Source organism: Triplophysa rosa, linkage group LG9 (genome assembly GCF_024868665.1).
Source record: "Triplophysa rosa linkage group LG9, Trosa_1v2, whole genome shotgun sequence".
Taxonomy (NCBI): domain Eukaryota; kingdom Metazoa; phylum Chordata; class Actinopteri; order Cypriniformes; family Nemacheilidae; genus Triplophysa; species Triplophysa rosa.
The window spans coordinates 25,454,684-25,477,473 of record NC_079898.1 but is presented as its reverse complement, the minus strand read 5'-3'; the positions used below and the strand labels follow the sequence as shown (position 1 = coordinate 25,477,473).

At 37.1% G+C, this 22,790-nt stretch overlaps 1 protein-coding gene across 2 annotated transcripts; it reads left to right on the top strand.

Annotated features, from left to right (window-relative positions):
• Positions 1–8,443: 8,443 nt before the first annotated feature.
• LOC130559329 (E3 ubiquitin/ISG15 ligase TRIM25-like) lies at positions 8,444–18,032 on the top strand. Of its 2 annotated transcripts, XR_008963548.1 has the most exons (8): positions 8,444–8,553; positions 8,940–9,544; positions 13,280–13,375; positions 13,669–13,902; positions 13,992–14,148; positions 14,360–14,401; positions 16,325–16,409; positions 16,619–18,032. XR_008963548.1 is itself a non-coding variant. In XM_057342332.1 (7 exons), the coding sequence occupies exons 2-7, from the start codon at positions 8,990–8,992 to the stop codon at positions 16,357–16,359; spliced, it is 1,119 nt and encodes a 372-aa protein (XP_057198315.1). In that variant the 5' UTR covers positions 8,444–8,553; positions 8,940–8,989; the 3' UTR covers positions 16,360–18,032. The 2 variants fall into 2 exon arrangements, 1 of the variants encoding a protein (XP_057198315.1); XM_057342332.1 differs by having other exon boundaries at positions 16,325–18,032.
• Positions 18,033–22,790: the final 4,758 nt, after the last annotated feature.

The window sequence follows — 22,790 nt, the reverse complement described above, 5'->3', positions numbered from 1 at the left end:
GATACTCTCACACATATTATTTGTATTGCTATCTGAAGACTTGTACATTTTTCTGTATCTTTTCTTCAAATTCCTGAGATTCCTAACATTGCTGACTTTTGCGAAGTCTCTTTATTCTGGATTTTCTCAGCTACCCCTCAGATTCACAACCCTGATGATGATACATTAGCTGTAGGAGTCTGAACAAGTTGTAATTATTTTAATGATTCACAGGAGAGACCAATCCTAAAGGAATTGGGTCCTTAACAAGGCAATTGTGTTTTAAACTGTGTGAATCTATAGAGCTTCAGTGATACAGATACTGAACACTTAAATATTCGAAATATTCTGATAATTTATTTCAATCGCATATACTTAAAATGTAAATATTTTTACATACTCACATATTTATTTTCCATTAGTGCATTTTTTTAATCATATTGAAATGTTCTAGTAAGGTTTGTCAGGGCAAGCCTAACGCTGGTTTGCCGTTGAGCCGGTAGCTGGTCTCTGTGAAGGACATTCTGAAGTCATTTAAACTGGCACAAAGGGGAGCTCAATAGCTTAAATGGGATTCCAGGAAAGGCAGACAGGCCTCCCTAATAACCAGGTGAACAATGCTACAAAATTGCCAGGAACTTGAAGCCCATATCATGTTCTCACAATCTTTTCCACCTCCCTTCAATATCCTAGGAAAACAGACCTGGAGGGGTTTTTCGGTCCACGGCTGTTAAATTTGAGGCTATTCACGTGCTAAACGCTGACATACAGTGAGGGAAATAAGTATTTGATCCCCTGCTGATTTTGTAAGTTTGCCTACTTACAAACAAATGAAGGGTCTATAATTTTTATGGTGGGTTTATTTTAACTGATAGACACAGAATATTAAAAAAAATCAGGGGAAAAAAATGTTATATAAAGGTTATAAATTGATTTGCATTTCAGTCAGTGAAATAAGTATTTGATCCCCAAGCAAAACATAACTTTGTACTTTGTGGAGAAACCCTTGTTGGCAAGCACAGAGGTCAGACATTTCTGATAGTTGGTCACCAGGTTTGCACATGTGTCCGGATACATTTAGTCCACTCCTCTGTCAATCTTTAAGGTTTCGTGGCTGTCGCTCAGCAAATTGGAGTTTTAGCCTCCTTCACAGAGGTTCTATAGGACTAGGGTCTAGAGACTGGCTAGGACATTTAATGTGCTTCTCCTTAAGCCACTCTTTGGTTGTCTTGGCAATATGTTTTGCGTCTTTGTCATGTTAAAGGCTCATCCATGACCCATCTTCAGTGACCTAGTTAAGGGGAGGAGGTTCTCGTCCAAGATTTTACGGTACATGGGCCCGTCCCTCAGCCCCTCAATGCGGTGAAGTCATCCTGTATACCTGTAGCAGAGAAAAAGCCCTAAAGCAGAATGTTTCCAACACTGTGCTTCTCTGTAGACATGATGTTCTTGGGCTCATAGTCAGCATTTCTCTCCCTCCAAACACAGGAGTCCATTTTGGTCTCACAGCAGTGCCAGCACTTTCGCCAAAGCCTTTTCTGAATCATTTTGATGTTCATTGTCAAACTTAAGACGAGCCAGGCGGGCCTTCTTGGGCAGGAGGACCTTGCGGGTGCTTCAGGATTTCAGTCTACTGTGGCATAGCGTGTTACCAATGTGTTACCAATGTTTTGCTTGCTAACTGTGTTCCCAACTGTCTTGAAATCATTAACAGGCTTCTTCCGTGTAGTTCTGGGCTGATCTTTAACATTTCTCATGATCATCTTTACCCCATTGGGGAAATATTGCAGGGAGCTCCAGAACAAGGGCATTTGATAGTTATTTTGTATATCTTCTATTTCCAAATAATCACACCAACAGTTGTCTCCTTCTCACCAAGCTTCTGTCTGTAGCCTATTCAAGGTTTGTGCAGGTCTCCAATCTTGTCGCTGACATCCTTTAAAACCTATTTGGTCTGGACCATGGTGTTGGAGAGGTTGAACTGGAAGATACAGATTCTGTTGGCAGGCATCTTTTATATACATAACAAGCTGATTTAGGAGTACTTTCTTAAAGTGACAGGACTAATCTGTGGTCCATATAGGCACATAACCAATCTGTGGAGCCAGAATTCTTGCTAGTTGGTAGGGGATCAAATACTTATTTCACTGACTGAAATGCAAATCAATTTATAACCTTTATATAACATTTTTTTCCCCTGATTTTTTTAAATATTCTGTGTCTATCAGTTAAAATAAACCCACCATAAAAATTATAGACCCTTCATTTGTTTGTAAGTAGGCAAACTTACAAAATCAGCAGGGGATCAAATACTTATTTTCCTCACTGTACATGTTTCAAATGTACAGTATAAAGCACAAAGTTCCTATAATGATTAAAATGACACTTCTCCATCTTATAGGCCTACATACCAACAAGTAGATTCTACTTCAGATTCTACTTCTACTTCTACTTCAACCCTAGAAATTCAGATTTCTAGGGTTGGTCAGGATGCTGAAACAAATAGAAAAAAGTTTTCAAAGTGTGAATGTCACAAGTTCTCTTAAGACATTTGCATTTTCTCTGATATGTTGAGGTTATCAGCTGCCCAGCGTCTCTGTTCTGGATGCTGATAAGGAAGCTTTTAGCCTGATGCGGGTGAAGTCTCATAGGTCTTGAGAGGTTAAAAGACACTAAGTTGTGCGGTTTCTTAAATCTGCTCCTAAATCAACAGCGTTATTATAAAGACTGAGAAAGAATGTAATTTACTCATACTCTTTTACATCATCCTGCTATAGTGCAGGAAGTGATGAGAATAATGCCTTTCTAAACAGACAAATCTATTTGAATGATAACACCCTTCTCGGTTAATATGCTTGAGTTGTGTAATGAACATCTACCGCCACAGTGTGGCACTGCTGAGCAGCTTTAAAAAACAGACACGCTTTAGAACATTTACGTTTAGGGGTGGTTTCCCAGACAGGGATTAGTTTAAACAAGGACTAGGCCTTAGTTAAATTAGGATATTTAAGTTGTCTTTAAAAACATACTTAAAAAAAAACATTACTGATGTTCATCTTGAGACAAAACATTCACACTTATATATTTTAAGATTTGTCAGTGTACGTTGTATTCAATCAAGACACCTCTAACATTTAAGTTAGTCTGGGACTAGGCTTAAGCCCTGTCCGGGAAACCATCCCTTAGTCATCTAGCAGACGCTTTTATCCAAAGCGACTTACAAATGAGGTAAACAATGGAAGCAATTGGAACAACATAAGGACAACAAAAAGCATAAGTGCAGTAAAACTGGTCTCATATAGCCTACCACAGTACACAAAGCGAAGGTTTTTATTTTAATTTTTTAATTTACAAGTTATAAAAGTACGAAAATGATTTTTATCTTTATAATATTTATTAATATTAACAGTTACTAATACATTTTTAAATCAAAAGTTGCATCTGTTAACATTAGGTAACGAACAATGAACTAATATAAACAAATGGCATTAACTGACATTAACAAGGATTAATAAATGTTGTCAAAATATATTGTACACTCTTAAAAATAAAGATGCTTCACAATACCAGAGAAGAACCTTTAACATCCCAAGAACCTTTCTGGTTCACACAATGTTCTTTGTGGTTAAAAAAAGGTCCTTTAGATAATAAAAGAGATGGTTCTTTAAAGAACTTTTGACTGAATGGTTCTTTGTGGAACCATAAAAAGGTTCTTCTATGGCATCAGTGTAAAGAACATTTATTTTTAAGAGTGACAGACCAAATTAAGTTATTATGTGGAGTAATACTTCATTGTGCTATGAAATAGACGTTTTGGGTTTGATGTTCACATACTGAAATGATAGACGTCGTTTACGTTAGGTAAAGCTATAGCTATCATTCAAAATGATTCTTAAGGCACATTCATGAAGAGAACAAAGTTTGGGTATTGGAATATGAGTATTTGATGAATTCCGTGATTAAAATAGCTTGTCCTGCCAACATCAGGCGAGGTCAATGAACACAAAATCTGATATTGCTATAGTGGTTTTGAGCTTTGAGAACTCAAAACATCCATGTGAAATTCACAGCGGCACACAGAAGTGGTCAAAGCCCGGTAATATTTGACTGCATGCTCACCGTTTTCCAAAATACACTAAATTAATCTGCCTGATCTTCTGATTTACTGCCTGTAAAAACCTTCAAAAGGTCTGAAATCTGACCCGTGTGTGTTTTGAAGGCCACGGTTTCTTTGTGAAATATGTGTGGCGTGATGAAGAAGCCTGACAGATGAGGGCTGTTTTATTGCTTCAGGCATGAAACTAATTTGCCCTTGATGACAAACTTTGAACAGAAGGTGATGCACACGCTCACTTTCATTATTCACCGCAATTATGTGAACAAACTCCTAACCTTGAATATTCAACTTCACCTCATTATGATGTTTATGAAACAGACATGAATCATACCTCAAATTGACAGCTTGTTGGAGAGAGGCTTGCTTTTACTCCTACAAATTAGAGGATGATTTTAGCCTGATGATAGAGAAAACCAGATCTGCAATGAAGGAATGACTATAAGAAATAAAAATGACAGATGAGATATCTCTGTCTTATTTATAAGACATCAATGAGAATAAGTAGAAAGCAAATATACACTTTTTTGAAGTCTCCTGTATTTTAGACATCTCATTTCAAGCAATTTTATGACAAACATCAAGTTGATGCTGCCTATAACACCTTAGCAACCCCCGTAGCAACACTCTGGCATCATAGGATGAGGTTTGGACAGGCAAGCACCACTTATCTGATTTATTTATTTGGAAATGCAACCTGAGTTAATGACTCAAATGACTACATACTCATAAAGACACCTTTTGGCATTTTCTTAGATTTTAATTAAAACATTATTTGGCCGATTTATGAAACTATTTTGACTAATGAGGACCATCTTGATAAGTGTAATTTTAAAGGTTTTACTGTATCAAAACAAGCATGCACACACACATACACAGCCCACCCTGGCACTTATATAGTCGGCTGGGAATTTATACAGCCTTCTAAATAAAAAAGCAAGTAGACGTTCTTTTTTCGAAAGGGGCCCATAGCTCATTTACATTGAGGTGGTTTTTACGAGTGTTTGGTAATGACTGCTCCCATTCACTGCTTCTGGAGAACGTCCACATCTGAAACAACACTGAGTCACAATGAATCACATTTTTAATAGTTAATTCTAAATGAAGGGTTTAAGTTACTTGAAGCAGCTGTGCGAACGGCTTTCTCTTCGAAGAGATGCTGAGCTATATATGACTATTCTCAAACTGTGGTAAAACTTACCTCAGTCTGTGCAGTATGCATACTTTAACTGCATGCTGAATCTGAAAATAAAAACAAGGCACCTTTATATTTAAATACAGTTCACGCCTGTGTGTTTTTTTTTATCCAAGTATTAAAGGGGTCATATGACACGGCTAAAACGAATATTATGGTTTGTTTTAGATGTAATTCAATGTGTATACATGATTTAAGGTTCAAAAACGCGGTGTTTTCCACATACCGTGCATGTTTGTATCTGCTCTTTGCTCCGCCTCTCTGAAACGCGCTGATGTTTAACAAAGCTCATGGCTCTGAAAAGCGAGGTGTGCTGTGATTGGCCAGTTAACCAGTGTGTAGTGATTGGCTGTTTACTGCAAGCGTGTGATGGAAATGTAACGCCTCTGACCATATTTGGAACATCAGGTTCCTCTTCAATTGTACTGACAGGTACGCCCACCTTACTTGCGTATACATTTGGGCGGTCTTAGTCAAATCAGACCACCAGCTGACGTAGATTTGTGGGGGTGTGGTTACACGAGGTGTTTCAGGCAGGTCTGTGTGAGCATTCGCTTTTAGATAGAACGCATCTTTTGTTCCCACACTTTAATTTTTGCAATTTTACGTGTCTAATACATGCATGGGCAACTTATAACACACCAAAGACACAGAAAAACACGTGTTCGCGCCATATGACCCCTTTAAAGACTTTTAGAAATGTGCTCTGGTGAAGCTCAGACACTTCAACGACAATTATAATACATTTATTTACAAAATAAAATATAAATAAAAATATCTAACTAATAGAAAATCTTTTTACCTGGTAAATACAGTTTCCTTAACACCCTAAACCATCTTAATTCTCTTCAAAAATCAAGATTAATATAATTTAACATAATAGTGTAAACCAATTGCATTTTAAGACAAATCCAATAAAGACATACATAACTTATATGAATAAACCCTGCATACATGTAGCTTAAGTGATCACCTTGTAGCAGATCTATACATGTGGAGCTGGGGAAGGAGGAGGGTTTCTGAATCGCGCGGCCAAGATTTAAACGTAGAGCAGCAAGCTCATTGGCTGCTGATATGGAAGGAACCAATCAGCTGCGCCGTGTAACGTTATTATGTCAGATTGGTTTAGAGTTTCTCTAGACTCTAAACCAGAGAATCTAGAGTTTCATGCCAGAACTTCTCTGTCATTTATGAAAATGTATAGTATTTTGAGTAGGCAATTTTACACTTACACCACTGAGACATTTCAATTTACAGCCTTTGAATGACTTGAGATTAACCGAGCATGCCTATGAGAAAATATGGGCTTTCAAAAAGTTGCTCAGTGAATCAATGTGCGTAATACAACGTTCATGGTGTTGGAGATCACCCGTTCAAGCTCACACTGATTCACAGATAAAGCACAGGACAGAAGGTGTTGTGATAGATCTGCACGCTGATAGGCTGAAAACGGCGCCATGTCCCACCGGCACCAGTCTGTTTTGATATGGATGAATCGGATCAGGATTCCACACGATCGCTGGACCAGCTCATTCATTTTAAAACTCCCAAAAGAAAGGGCCATGTTGCCAATGTTAGTTAGGCCTCTTGTTCAATAATTAGAAAGAAGAACAAATGGAATATGTGCTACTGTACAAACATGAAGTCTGATCTCCCATATGCGCTCCACTTTATGAGTCTGATTTAGTGCAAAAATCTGGCAACTCAGAGTTGTGGGAACTAGAGACAGGCATTAAATGTGTCATTTACTGGTGATTTGCATTCATGAAAGAGGTCACGTGCAGTGCAGTGCAGTGGTCTGTGTAATACAGAAGAGCTGGACAAGAAATGAAGGAGCCACAGTATAATACATGGACTCTGTTGCCATCTAGTGGACACATCGGATGTGTCCCAAGCTCATCCACACCCGTGCCGTTGAAAACGTGTATGACTTTTTTCTTCTGTGACAAAAGAAGAGAGTCATTAAATTAATTGTGCATACCATATCACTATTTAATAGCATTAGTAGTACCTGTAAAGCACTGACACACATGGTGTACATGCAACAATCATCCTACCCAGAGCCGTTGAAAAACAGAGTTGCGACACACTTTAATCTAAAAAATATAATATTTATTGCTGAAATCGCATACATTAATATATGTGAAAACTAAACCCATTTAGTATATTCCACTGCCATATTACATTCAAAATGAAATATAATATAAATATATAAATAAGAAACATAAATAAAAATAGAAAGAATAATTTCAAAGGTAAACAACTAACTTCATCTTATGCATGATGCATTTAGTTTTCCTAAAGTAGTTTTAATTTTTCAAAGTTCTGTTTTTTTTATTTTTTATATTAAATCGTAATATATTTGTCCACATAAAACTACTGTAGTTAACTGGACTTTTATTTTGGCAGGTCGTCGTAAGACGCTTTTTTTTTGTTTGTGTTAGCTTCCAATTTTCTGAAATAAACTCTCTGAGCAACTCTGGAGATGAAGATCATGTGTTCGTGTCCTCATACAGCGCAGACGCGGACAAATCCATGAGAATCACGCGTGTAGCATGTTAAACCGTGCTGTTCATCACTCAGACACGCAGAACAGCCAGATGGCATGTTTAAATAACAGGATTCGGCGTCCACAAGTCCTCGTCTAGTTATATGGACTCAATGCAGCCGGACAACAAGTTTCACTCCCAAAATAGACTAAAACTAAGTAAAATAGCGGTGAGCCATAACGTCACACAGAAACAAGCACAACGACAAACGCATTTCAAACAAACAAGCGGCTCTGTTTAATGCACCTGCCAAACTGTATCGCATGCGTGCTACACTGGTAAATACATAAACTGATATGTCGCACTGTACAGCCCTGTTAGGCGCGCATGTGTTTAAACAGCCACAAAGACCGCTTTCAGCCTTTGGACATAATACGTACTATGACGCGCGCTAGTCAGCCAGGATAAACTTTGCACAAAAGATGTATTGTATCAACTAACCTGCGAATGTGTTTGGGAAATGAATGAGCTTCAATGCAATGTTTGGAACTATAGAGCTACTTCCGCGTTCCATTATTGCAACGGATGTGCGAGTGTCGCAACTCTGTTTTTCAATGGCTCTGATCCTACCAACAAACCTCTTCCTTCGTTTAAAGAAATGTTGACGCATTGCTGACACATTGACGCATAACGCACCGTCGACTTGTTTTGTTAAAACAAAACTGAAAGTAGATTGTTAGCCTTTGAGAAAAACCTCCCTTCTCTCTTCTGTAAATGTGAGTATGTTCTTTTACATGAATTATAAACTTAACAGGTATGGAGTGCTTTGAGGGACTTCGGATTCATATAGAACTAGTTGCTTTTTCTCAAACGAAACATACACGCTTAAAAATCGAGGTTCTTAAAAGGTTCTTCACAGCAATGCCATAGAAGAACCATTTTGGTTCCACAAAGAGCCATTCAGTCAATCTCTTTCTGACCTTTTTTATAATCTGAAGAACCTTTTTTCGCCACAAAGAATCTTTTACGAAACAGAAATGTTCTTTGGATGTTGAAGGATCTTTATGGAACCATTTAGACAAAAAGTTCTTCTATGGCAACGTTAAGCACCTTATTTTTAAGCGTGTACTGTATTGTTTCATTATTCTTTGTTTTAAACCAGACCAGCAGAAAAGTTTGGCCAAACCAGAAGTCTGAACTGAAAGCATCAAAATGGAAGGATCATCGTCTGATGCTCAAAATCCTTTAAACTGTCCAATCTGTCTGGATATACTTAAGGACCCAGTCACCACATCTTGTGGGCACAGTTTCTGTATGAACTGTATTAAGAAGGTCTGGGATCGGGAAATTCAGAGCGGAGTTTGCAGCTGTCCCAACTGCAGGCAAACCTTTAATCAAAGACCAACTCTTAGAAAAAGTACAGTACTGGCTGAAATCGTCAAGGGAGTGAAATATGCCCCAATAGCTGGGCCTGGAGATGAGGGGTGTGATGTTTGCAGGGTACAAAAACGAAAAGCCATCAAGTCTTGTTTGGTGTGTTTGGCTTCTTACTGTCAAATTCACGTCCAGCCTCATTATGCGTCTGAAACATTCAAGAAACACAAGCTGGTGGAACCTGGTTTACAGCAGCAGATCTGCTCTCAACATCACAAAGCTCTGGAGATTTATTGTCAAGATGACCGCAAGTGCATCTGTGTGCTTTGTACCGGAGACAAGCATAGGGGGCATAGAACAATATCAGCTGCTGCCGAAATGGTAGAAAAACAGGTAACATACTGAATGCATGGATTAAAGTGAAAAAATGTCTTCTGACTGAATTTCTTATAAGGCCAAGTCATATTCCTTTAACCGACACTTTATTTAAATAGTCAAGACCAATATAGTGTTTTAAGGGGAGATGTTTTAAATCGCTTTCATATTGCCAGTTTGCGTATTTAAAAGCTATTTTTAATCTATGAAAACATTATACTTACATTGACAAATAATCAACCATCTACATAACTTCGGGGCATGTTTTTCGGGGCTTGACATTAAGCGTTGTCATGTGGTTGTCCTTCGGACAAGTACATTTGTCATTCACTTGTCCGAGTACAAAAATTAGCTTACTTGTACGAACATAAAAAAAACTTCATATGAAGTGTCAGTATAATTGTTTCGGATTCCGAGTGCTCAAGTTTGCTTCTAAGCGTTTTACCTAGTGTCTGAAGTTGGTTATACTCTCCGTGATTGCTATAGAACAAAGGCAAGCAGTAAATATTATTAGTGGCAGGGCTGTACGTTAACTTTTACATAGCACTGGTGTTACAGAGGTTTTGTAGCACAGGCCAAACAGTCGTAGCTAGTGTTGCAGTCGAGACACCTAAACCGAGATCAAGACAAGACCAAGACCAGAGGGTGTCGAGACCAAAACATGACCAAGTTGTTGAATGGCCGAGACCTAGACAAGGCCAAGGCAGGCCGAGTCAAGACAAAGACTAGTACTCTCTAAAATTCTAAAAGATCCACATTAAAAAGTCATAATTACAGAATCATGCGTTCTAAGCGTTCTTATCTATTATTCAGTAGCAAAATATCACGTTTTCAGATCACGTCAGACTTTATAATATAAAGAAACAAGATCTAATACAAGTACCTTTTTTGCAATCACATCTTGGATATTGTGGACCTTTGTATTCATTTTGTTGACAGATTTCTTGTAGGACATTCCCCCATTCATCTGGCACAACAGTCAAGGCTTAACTTAAGCCAGCACTATGCCTTAGTTAAATTAGGATATTTAAGTCACTTTTATTAAAATGCCTTGGATAAAAATACTGCTGGTGTGCATCTTGAGACAAAACAATGGCAACGACATATTTTAAGATATGTCAGGGATATTTATTTCCAGTTAAGACAGCTCAAACTTTTATTTTAGTCTGGGACTATAGTCTTAAGCCTTGTGTGTGAAACCGGGCATTAAAGTTTTACATCCAATCACATTAATAATGTTAACACTTAAATCAGACAATGCACCATCATTTTATTGTAATTCCCACAGTTGTGGTCTTGAAAAAAAAACCAGAGACCACTAAATCTGAGACCAAGACAAGACCGAGACCAAAGGCCGTTGAGACCGAGACAAGACCATCACAAAATGGTTGAGACCGGACTCGAGAGACCAAGACCGGTCTCGAGTACTACAACACTAGTCGTAGCACAAGTATAAAACGTCTGTTGTCATCATTAAAAAATGTGCAAGTGCAGTTCATCACATGAATAGGCAGCTAACTGACAAATGACATTAATGTTATATACAGATGGATAAATTAAGGCCATAATCTTTTTGTTGACCTAAATTTGATTTAATATTTCTAAGTAACGTTACTGTGTTTTTAATTTTTTACTATACAATAGTGGTATATTTGTCCACATTAATTACTGTAGTATATTACAGTATTTACTATAGTATACTATATAAATTCCTAGATACTAGTGTTTTTTAACTTTATTATAGTATACTATGCATTTACTCTAGTTTATCAATTTACTACAAGGGTACTACAATTTTCCATAGCACATACTATAGTACACTACAGTATTTTTTCGTCTGAGTGTTCAGTTTAACGGGACTTTTATTTTGACGACTTGTCGGAAAGACGGCGCCCGAGTTCATATGTTTTTGACGATAGCTTCACTCAAACAGTACAATGTTGGTAAAATAAACTCTTAGCAACTCAGGAGATGAAGTTCATGTGTTCATATCCTCATATAGTGCAGACGAAGACAAATCCTAGACCAACACTTGTGTAGTATGTTAAATTGTGCACTTCATTCCCTCAGACACACAGCCAGATGACAATTAAATAACAGGATTCAATGTCGGCGAGCGATGCGCTATTGATTAATGTCACACACAAACAAGCACAACGACAAACGAACTTCACACACGCACGTAGCTCTGTCTAATGCACATATTCTTATTATTCTATGTCGCACAGTGTTATTTTTTTCAAGTTACTTGTCCGGCAAGTAAAATTCTCTCTTCTCTCGAGCCTGGTTGTGATGGGTAGCAGGATTGAGTCGGTCTCTGGCTCAGTGCCAGTCAAAGCGTTGAATGTTCTAATCACACCGGTGTGATCGTACGCGTCAAAGGGTTAAAATCATGAAAAGTAAATTTATGACATTAAGGACAGGCTGGAACACTGCAATTGACGGAAATCCGTCGTAGACTCGCTGCAATTAACGGAAATCCGTCGTAGCGACGGAGAACTTTAATCCATGTGAATGTGTACATATATACAAGTTGCTTATTCCTATTTTTAAACAGAGATATCTTCCAGTATTTTTTTTACTAAATGTAGGTTGCTTTTGATTGCTATGCAACACAGGAATTTATGCAACATAGGGGCGGTTTCCCAGACAAGGATTATCTTAAACCAGGACTAGGCCTTAGTTAAATTAGGATAATTAAGTTGTTTTAAAAAACATACTTTACAAAAAAAATATTACTGTGTGCATCTTGAGACAAAACAATCACAGTGATATATTTTAAGATGTGTCAGTGCAAGTTGTTTTCGATCAAGGCATCTCTCACATTTAAGTTAGTCTGAGACTAGTCTTAAACCCTGTCCAGTGTTGGGTGTAACTAGTTACTAAGTAATTAGTTACTGTAATTTAATTACTTTTCCCTTGAAAAAGTAAAGTAAGGGATTACTCTTATTTTTATGTAATTTAATTACAGTTACTTCTGATGTAATTAAACTAAATACTTTGTGTAATATATGTGTGTGCAGAAGAGGAATTGACATCAAAATTCAAAGTCTAACTTTAAAATCCGTGCTTTAATGCATAATTCTCACATTTGTAATTAATAATAATACTTTATGCAGTTTTATATTATTTATTTGAACAAATTAAAAGAGCCGTTTCATGTCTATCCTTCAATCACTTAACTCATCAAGGTTGATAGGATATAGAAAGTAATTAGTAATAAGTAATTAAATAATTTTTGAAGAGAGTAACTTGTACAGTAATCTAATTACATTATCGAATGTGTAATTAGTAACTAGTAATTAATTACTTTTTCAGAGTAACTTACCCAACACTGACCCTGTCTGGGAAACCGCCCCATAGAGTATAGTGCATGATTACCATATACAGTAATGTGCTAAGCCTATCCTAAATTTGAGAATTTTTAAAATGATTCAGTTATTGCACACTATTGCAACATGCACATTTGCGGTATTTCGATAACTTCGATATATTGTGCAGCCCTATTTCACAATGCCATAGAAGAACCCATTTTGGCTGAATATATTTTAATAAAGAACCGTTAACATCAAAAGAACCTTTCCCGGAAGGTTCTCTGTAGTGGAAAAGGGTTCTTTAGAAAGAAAGAGTTCTTACCTTTCTTTGTGTAAATAGTTTTTTGGGAACCCAAAATGGTTCCTCTATCTATGGAATCACTGTGAGGACCCGTTCGTAGCAAGTTTGTTTGAGTTTGTATTGCACATTCATCTACAGAAAGAGCTCAAAATAAGACGGAGGAATATCAAACGTAACATGACGAACAGAAAGAAGAAAGTGGAGGAGTTCGGGAAAGCTGTGAACCAACATAAGGTAAGTGTGACTGACACCAGTCAATATTGACTGATTTGTCAAACTGAAATCAAATTGATCTATTTACTAGACATTTCACGTTTTGTTGACAGTATAAGCATTAATCTGAATTCCAAACAGCAAGTCAGACTGAGCACTGGAAGTATTGACACCAGTTGCAAACACACATGCAAGGCAGGCGTTTCTGCACTGACATTACTGAAAATCAAACCAAGACAGATGACTGTTATTATAATCATCATAATCAGTTATAATGACTATGATTATAAAATTCCCTGTTTGTCTTCTAACAGCGCTCTGCATTAGAAGCAGTGAAGGAAACCGACAACATTTTTACAGAGATGATCAACATAATCCAGGAAAGACAAGCTGTGGTACGAGCAATGGTCACAACTCACATGAAGCAACAAGTGACGCAGGCTGAGAATCACATACAGATGCTAAATACCGAGATCCATCATCTGCAGGAGGAAGATGATCAATTGGAGCCTCTTCTACAGACAGAAGATTACAATTATTTCTTCCAGGTACAAAAAATGACGATAATCTAGAGGAGGGCTTATAGTGACAGAGCTTGATTGTTTTTAATATATTGTGTTTGCTCTTCCAATATCAGAATTACTCTTTCAGTTCTGGACTGTCGTTGCGCACAAGCCCATCTAAGGATGTTAATAACGTCGTGACATTTGAAAATGTAACAAAATCAGTTTCGGAGCTGAAAACGCAACTGGAAAAAGTATGTGTAAAGCATAAGGACAGGATATCAAAGACAGGTGAAATATTACACAAGAACAATTCAGACTTTTGTACCAAGTACGCTGCGTATATGTAGATCCTACCATAATAAAGTTCATGAAAAGATGTTTAAATTTGAGCTGTACAATTTCATTCAACACTTGAGAAATATTTATTCAATGAATTCTCATGAAATACTAAAATATTCACATGCCAAAATAATGTGTCTATTGAATATTGCTTTTATAGTTGCTGATGTCCAGATTTGTAAAGCCACTTCGCCATTTATCTGTAAGTACTCAGAAATACATGAAAATCATTATTCAACCCTCTGACTTATTTGGCAGACATTTTTCCAAAGCAATTTACATTCCATTCAAGCTATACATTTTAATTCTCATAAAATACTCAAATATTTACGAAACAAAATAATGTGTCTATTGAATATTGCCTTTATAGTTGCTGTTGCTGAAACCACTCAGTACTCCAGCTGTAAGTCTGTTTTGTATCAGGAAAAGATTACATTTAGAAAAAAGATGCAGATGCTTTTGTCCAAAGCAATACGTGCATTTAAGCAAGTATACATTTGACCAGTATTTCAGTCAGTGGTAATCAAACACATGACTTTTGTAGGGCCCTATGAAATCAGTTAGATTTTTTCCCAAATTCCGTTTTTTTTCTGGATTCTGTGTTTTACGTCTTTAACTGTACAAAAGTAAGTAATATAATTGCCTAAATGAAAAATTACTTAAGTAAACTATAGTATTCACAAAACCTACAGTAGATACTTTGAACCATACAGGGAAAAATAGGGTGTAATGTACTTAACTATGTTAATAAACCATCTTAGTACATTTTCTTTTTTCTTTTGTTTTCAGGTCTACTTAAATTTAAGTTCTATATTATAAAGTAATATTTTTTTAATAAGTACTATTTTCATAACTTTATTAGCACATTAACTTCCATTAACTAAAGTAAATAATATACTAAGTGGTCGAATTATTTAAAAAAAGTAAGGGGGATGGTGTTAAAATGGGGATATAATAACTTATTCAAGTTAACCAGACTTTTATTTTGACGGGTCGCCGCAAAGGTTGTTTGACAGTAGCATATACACTATATGAATAACTAGATGCCTCATTCAAGTGCCCAGGCACGTAGACGCGTCCGCCATCTTGGAACGGTCCACTGTCGTCACTCACAGTTTGCTAGAATGCCACAACTGCACGGCCATGGCTGTGCATTTTAATTCCCGAAAAATTGGATACCCTTTCGTTGACTCCCCACGTGCGGTTCATGTCCGGCATCTATTAGCAATGGGACCGCGCCATCTATCAGTTTAAAATGATCTCCAAATCCAGTGTTATATATAACAAACGTCCATCACTGAAATGCTGTGAACAAACACACCTCAAACTCGCAGTGCAGACCCACAGCGCAGCCAATCTTGACGTAGAACACAGCCAATCTTGATGGTAGGCGGGTCTTCCTATGCTATGAGTGCTGGAGGAGTGTATCAAGCATAGAAATACTACGTCAGACATCCAACAGTTTTTTTAACAAGTTAACTCTATGTTAAGCATGAGAAGCCAGCACGTTTAACAATGTAAAGAAGTCAGAATGCATGACATAGCATGTTACCTGATCTTTAACATTCATAAATAAAATCATTTTAAGATTGACAAAATCCTTCCACTCCTAGCCGCATTAGCATCCAAACAGACGCTAATGCGAAATCTAGTTATTTATATCTATGGACATTTTCTTATGGAAAGCAAATTCCGTTTTTGTGCCTGGATTCCGCGATTCCGTCCGTGTTTTCCAGATCTCAGAAATTATAGGGCCCTGTGCTTCCATTGCAATGCTCTACCAATTGAGCTACAGAAACACGCTTTACTCTATTGCTTACCTGTAGTTACAAATTCTAATCTCTGCAGCTCAACTATTTATCTCCACCTCATGATCTATACTGTGCAGACCATATGAGTTACATGAGTTGTACATTTGACGTATTTATCCAAAAGCGACATGTATTGAATTAAGCTACAGAAACACTCACATATGAGTATATCATACAGCTTCCAGCTGGAATGAAATCAAGAGATCACCAGAAGAAAAAGCTTACTGTTAAATAAGGAGCTCGAATAAGCAAAATTAAAACATACTTTTTAACATTCTTTTAATTAACTCATTTGTTCTTTCTCTGTTTTTAAGCGGACCCAGAATCAGAAGATGATCTATATAATTGACTGGATTTCTCATGACGTCATTGCCCTGAAGCTACCGCGCCGCAATGTTGGTGTGCCCAAACGTTATATTAAATTAATAGGGAGTTATCACATATTAATGATAAAACAGTAATTTACCAGTCCCTGTGTTTATATCTAAAGTCTCACAGTACATTCTTACAACGCAAATGTCTTAAGCATGTAAATGGTTAATTATTTAAAGTCGGGAATTTTTCTGTCTTATTAGATATAGAGTGAGTTACATTAATTTTCATTACAGTATAGCGTATATCAGTGTAACTGGCTCCACTCGCACCGCTCTGCGCGGGCCTCGAACCGGCGACGGTCCGGATGGGAGACGGGCGCTCTAACGAGGAGGCTAAAGACCGCAGTCTCTAGCGTCTGTCGCTAGAGCGTCTCTGTTGGTCGGGGAGTGAGGTTTACACACTGCACAGCTCTTCACTAGCTGGCCTCCGTTACATCAGATCATCAGACTAACGAGACAGCTCAACATATGACAAATGTGCTTATTCTAAAATATAAATACAGATAAATACAGGCTGTATAGTAATGAAGCTTTATTTCTAAACATTTACACACGTGCCATTACAACAGTGTGCAATTCACACTCACCTTCTATAGAGAATGTGAAGCTGACGTCACATGTAGCATGTTGCAGTGGCGCCGCCATTTTGGGAGGATCATCTCCGCTGCTATTGTTCTTTTGATATGTAGCGCTACTTGTTTTCTTTGATATATGGAGAAATTGAAGAAGAAGTTTATTTTTATATAGCGCCTTTCCACAAGCTCAAGGTCGCTTTACAATGAGCACTTTCAAGCCAAAATACATTTTCAAACAAATATACAGGACAAGATGTAAGATTATTGATAATACATTTCAAACAAGTATGTTTTCAATTGTGTTTTGAAGATGGATAGAGAGCTACCCATCTGAAAAAGTAGTTTGCTACACTACAAGTTACTCTAAAAAAGTAGCTAGCTTCTTTGAAAGTACTTTTTATTTTTTACAATCTCACATTGACAAAATACAGGAGTATAATATTTATTATAGCAAACTGTATAGCAAATTTCCTAGATACAGTACCGTTTTTTTTTACTTTATAAATTCTGTAGTTTACTTTAATATTTACTAAAGTGTATGAATTTACTATAGCTAGATAATACAGAAAACTGTAGAATGTTGTGATAGTTACCATAATATTCTACAGCTGTAATATACTACAATTTACTATAGTAAATACTAAAGTATACTATATTTTTATGTGATGAGTCACCATGAAACGGAATTTGCGATTGACTTCTTTTCCGAAATGAGAAAAAATGTAGGGCGGGGCTTTATTTTGCCCTTCCCTTTTTAATTGGTTTGTTGTAAGTTGGGTCTGGAGGAGAGGGCTAAAAATGCCTGGCGATTGCACAGTCAGTATAGTCCTACCTCTTTTTTGTTGCTGACGTCATGTGATGAAGAGTTGTTGTTGAGAGGGGGGAGGAGCTTAATGTTTTTGATTAAAGATTACAAATGCAAATTAATAAAAAAAAATAATGGTGTGCACGGATAAATCAATTATAATAATCACTGCAACACTGTGTAAAACAATTAAAATGTTCTTGTTTGATTGCATGGTGACTTTAAGATTAGAACCAGAAAGAAAGAAATCAGGAAATGACCATTTCCAGTCCTGTTTAGTTCTAACAATCATAATGTTACTTTTCTTTGCATTATATTTGATGTCATGGTCTAGACCATATTGAGAGCAAATCATTAGTAACTGTTGAAGACCACCACTATATGGGCAAAAAAATCACCAAATCGTCTGCATACATCAAATGGTTAATAATGGTGATACCCACCCTACAACCTGTTCCACAATTGCAGCTTTGAAAAATCATCCATATAAATATTAAAAAGAAAGGGAGACAAAATGCATCCCTGCCTGACGCCATTACATACATTAAAAGGTTCAGATACATGATTCCCCCATTTTACATACATTAACTGGTGTGCATACCAAAAAACAGAATTCATACCAGAGATTAAGGACCTCCTCTATTATATATAAGATATATATAAGATATAAGATTTAAGTGAAAATAGCGACAGATGCCATTTACACTAAGTTTAAATAGCAGTAGGTTCTGTTTACACTAACCGAAAATAGCTGTATTTTCTTTGGATTAATTAGAAATAGTAGTTTGCTATTGGTACTAATAAATTGTGGCAGATAACGTTACTATTTGCACCTCAGGATTGTTGTGCATTAAACATTATGCAATAATAGTGTAGATTATGTACATTATATTTATAAACATTATTTAAATGATGGCAACTTATTGAGATATTAAAGCCCTAAGCCCCTAACCTTACCCTGAACATAAACTTTATGAATAAAATGAATTTTAAGTCTTTAATCAATTTTATTGAAAACAAATGCCTTCATGGTCTGTAATGTGATAGAAAAAGGTAAAAGTGCATTTTCAGCAAGAGGTGGATTAGAACCCCAGTCTCCAGTGCCAAAGCTATACAGATTTACACCTTACGTCACTGGAATTGCTGTTTGAAATGGCCTTGTTCCGACACTTTCTCTATTCCAATCACATATTAGTGGGCGGACCTAGTGCAAATAGTCTCTTATTCATTTATTTTTTACACTGTTTTAGTTTTTCTTTCGCTCGATGCCAGGACACGCAGCACCCCCACTTCCCGCGGCTATGGCGATACACAGCCCTAATTGTTACCGTTAAATACATTCACCCCTACGTCACACAGGTGGTGGAGTAATACAATCTTCTAATTAATCTGTTCAGAATTATTTAATGACATATTATTGCTGTAAATAACGTACGCTGCATCTGAAAACTTTCCTCCTACGTCACTCCGCCCAGGGATTCTCCAGGGTCCTTGAGCACGTAGGCTCAGGCGCACGCGCACTTTTCAAAAAACCGCGCTTCTATTTTCTTGATAAACTAAAAGATGTAAAATTGAATTTGTATATATTTAGAATGATGGATATAGAATGCACTGCATGTTGCTTACTTTGCCAAAAGCATGATGCTTGTAAGTCTACATGTCATAATATCAAGGAACTATGCTTCTAACCACAGCTCTAGACCTGTAGTTCCATTCCACGCAACTTTGCGATGCTGCTTGCGTTTGATCGTTGGAACGCTGGTTTCGGGAAACACTTAAATCGTTGAACTATGCTGGGACGACGGAACTTGCAACCATAGTTGGCTAACGGTGCTTTTGGGAAACGCACCCCTGGCCATTTGAGAGCACAAACACGTGACAGGAAGTGTGTGTGCAAGACTGCCCCAGGTCTAAAAATGCCGAAAGAACTCAGTGCCCTTAATTCACCAAATCTCTAATACCACGCCTGAGAGGGATTCCAGGCCAAGTGTAAGCAATCATTCATAATTAAATCGCAAGATGTCATGGAATACTTGCATGCATGTCATGACATAAATTTAACTTGCTAGTAAAACTTCAGGTGGTGCACAGTATTTGTGCAGATCAGTGGTGTAGTCCTAACAAAAAAAGTGGCATACTATCTTATACAACCATTAACCACGACCCCAAATGGCCAAAAAAGATAGAAGTCAGTGTGTTTGTTTTTCTAGTAACATGCCAATTATTACAGTTAAAGATTCCATTTATTAATATTTATGCATAATTCTAAACTTATGCTTTGATTATGAAGTTATAGGATTGGGAAAAACAGAATTTTATATATCTATATTGCACAAAGCCGGTTTCGGTTTATACCCAGGTAAGTTTGAGTTTAGTTTAAGCATACTCTGAGCATACCCATTGTATCTCGCTCCAAATTGAAAAAAAAAACATTTAAAGTGATAAGATGTAACTTAGGGGAAAATCTTTTGCTGCTAATTGTTTATTATATTATTTATTATTAACTCATATAATTATTACGAGTTGATCAATATAAATCCATTAATAAAAAACGAAGCATTTAAATTAATATAACTATATACTTTACGTATTAATACAAACTTCAGTATATAACGCTTTTTAAAGTAATGAAGCATACGTGTTTTCACGTATCCTTCACGTATCTGATCCTTTTATAAACCTATAAAATATTTAAATTCATTTCATTCGCTTGATTTGTCAGTAGTTGCCTTCTCAAACTTTCACTGCAGCAGTGTTTATTCCTGCCTGGTAAATGTGTTTTAATTCGTGAGATTTATTTACCTTAAACAGAAAAGTGAATTGCGCTGATACTCGCGAGAAGTCAATCAAACTGATGATGCTTTCTGTGTTCCGTGTGATTGGCTGTTCCCCGCACGTGTCACACTTTCACGCGCACACCATAGTTGCCAAGTCCGCTTATAATACGCGACCTTGGGCTTCTTTTTCTGTCAAGTCGCTTTAAAAAATCACTTGTCGCGGGTTGCGGGTTTTGGGGCTTATTTTAAAAAATATGGTTGCTTGTTCTGAACCTGACAAGCAACTTTGTTTCTTTACATCTATGGTCGCTGTTTTGTTCAATCCATTAACACTGTGTGCTCGAAGGTAGGCTTTTTGTACTACATGCGGCAGGGCATGACATCACAGCACCGCGAGAGCTATTTGAAAGCATACAGAGACGTCTACTGTCGATCACTCTCGCGGTACTATGATGTCACGCTCCGATTGGTCTGCGCGGCTCCGCAGGAGGTCACGCCACAGATCTAAGCACGTAACACAACGTACAGAAGCTAAGAATGTTACAGTGGTCTCTTCACGTAATCATCGGCGCTCTTTGGATAATCGGAGGTGAATATACTAAACAGATGAAATATTCACTTAAAGATAAAAAGCATTTTATAACCGGGCTACATCATTAAACATGTTAAAAGTGTAGATCTGCGCGTTTGGCTACACAGCGTTATTCAAGCCTAAGCACGTGTGAATAGCGTAATTTGTCCTCAAACACACCGCCTCCTTTCCCCTACCAACTAAACTAAATGTATTACATCTGTCACGATTAGAATGAAATGTGAAAATGAACGAAACGTTCAGATCTGATTACGGTGCAGCAAAGGGGTAGGGAGGGATGACCCTATTTATTAGGCTATAAGGTAAACATCAAACATTTTTATTGTTTTAAATAAATGTATTGATCATTGCAGAATATAATTTAAAAAGTATACATCAAATGCATATAGTTCAGTTTTACTTCATTATAAACGTGTGGCTGTTTCAGCTACGTTAAGTGGTCATTATATCTTCTTCTTTTCCATCTCTCCAGGCCTATACTGCTCACATCAGAGATTTGCAATTAATTTTTGTAAAATAATTTATGTTTGTGTTTTTCAAACAGGGTAGTGTCAGTTTAAAATGACCCAGGCTCGTTCATTAATAATAAATAATTGATAATAAATTACATTGATGATCATGAATAATGTTGGGCTTGTTTTGGGCTTGTTTTTGGAGCTGCAGTTGCTTATTTGTCTTGCAAAAGTTGGCAACACTGGCGCACACGCTTCACGAACTCTGGATCATTGAGAGCGTTTATACCAACCCGGAGTTTGCTCATCTTGCTTTGTGCAATAGGCTTCAGGTCTAGAACTGTTGACCACAGTACAATATTTGTTACAAAGCATCATATGTTTTTAACACATGATTACGTAAAAACATATGCGAAATTTTACTTGGTTGGCACAGAAAACAGATGTAACTTGAAAACACTGCCATCTCTGTGTGACTTGTGTGGAAGATATAAATGTATTAAGTACAGGCCTATGTTGTGGTGAAATTACTTTATTTTAAACGTAGAAATAGAATAAACGTAACGAGGTTTAAAACAACTATAAAGGGAATGAGGATACAGAGAAAGCGTAAGGATTCTGACTTGTGAGCTTTTAAACAATAGAGCTACGGAAGAGCTTTGTTTTATTTCGTGGCGTGTGATTTAAATAAAGCTAGTATTAAAAGTTGCGACAGATAAAGATTCGTGATGCATCACAATATCATAAAGAGATGAAGCAGCGCGTGAGAACACGTGAATTCAGTATAAATGTCTCTCGAGCCGGTTCGGGACAGAAGGGAGTCATTTGGCAGGAGTCGTTTTTCGGCACACCACCGGTAAGCACACTTTAAAGCAACTTTGACTAAAAGTGAGCAGTTTAAAATGTTACCTGACGGTTTCAGCGTGACTTCAGTCACTGACGGAACTCCTCGTTGACTGATGACGCGGTTGTCGGAGGCGGGACCACTGAATGAAAGAATCGCATGTTTAAAAACAAAATAAGAAAAGGATGATACAGTTAAAGGGAAAGCAACCACAAAAGCAGCTTGGAGACGTTTTAACCAGCAAAACAAGAGGGTTTACGCTAAAATAACGATCTTCAGCGCTATGGAAAAAGCATTCGGCGTACAGGTAACGTTACGTGCGTATGGCCCCGACTACACCACTGGTGCAGATGTGTATTCT

What these genes read in the sequence shown, in the direction of transcription:
- LOC130559329 (XM_057342332.1), top strand. Translation starts at nt 8,990, where the DNA reads ATGGAAGGATCATCGTCTGATGCTCAAAATCCTTTAAACTGTCCAATC. An exon ending in ATTACAATTATTTCTTCCAG is followed by an intron (nt 13,903 to 13,991) that starts GTACAAAAAATG and finishes TTCCAATATCAG; the next exon opens with AATTACTCTTTCAGTTCTGG. An exon ending in AGCCACTTCGCCATTTATCT is followed by an intron (nt 14,402 to 16,324) that starts GTAAGTACTCAG and finishes TCTGTTTTTAAG; the next exon opens with CGGACCCAGAATCAGAAGAT.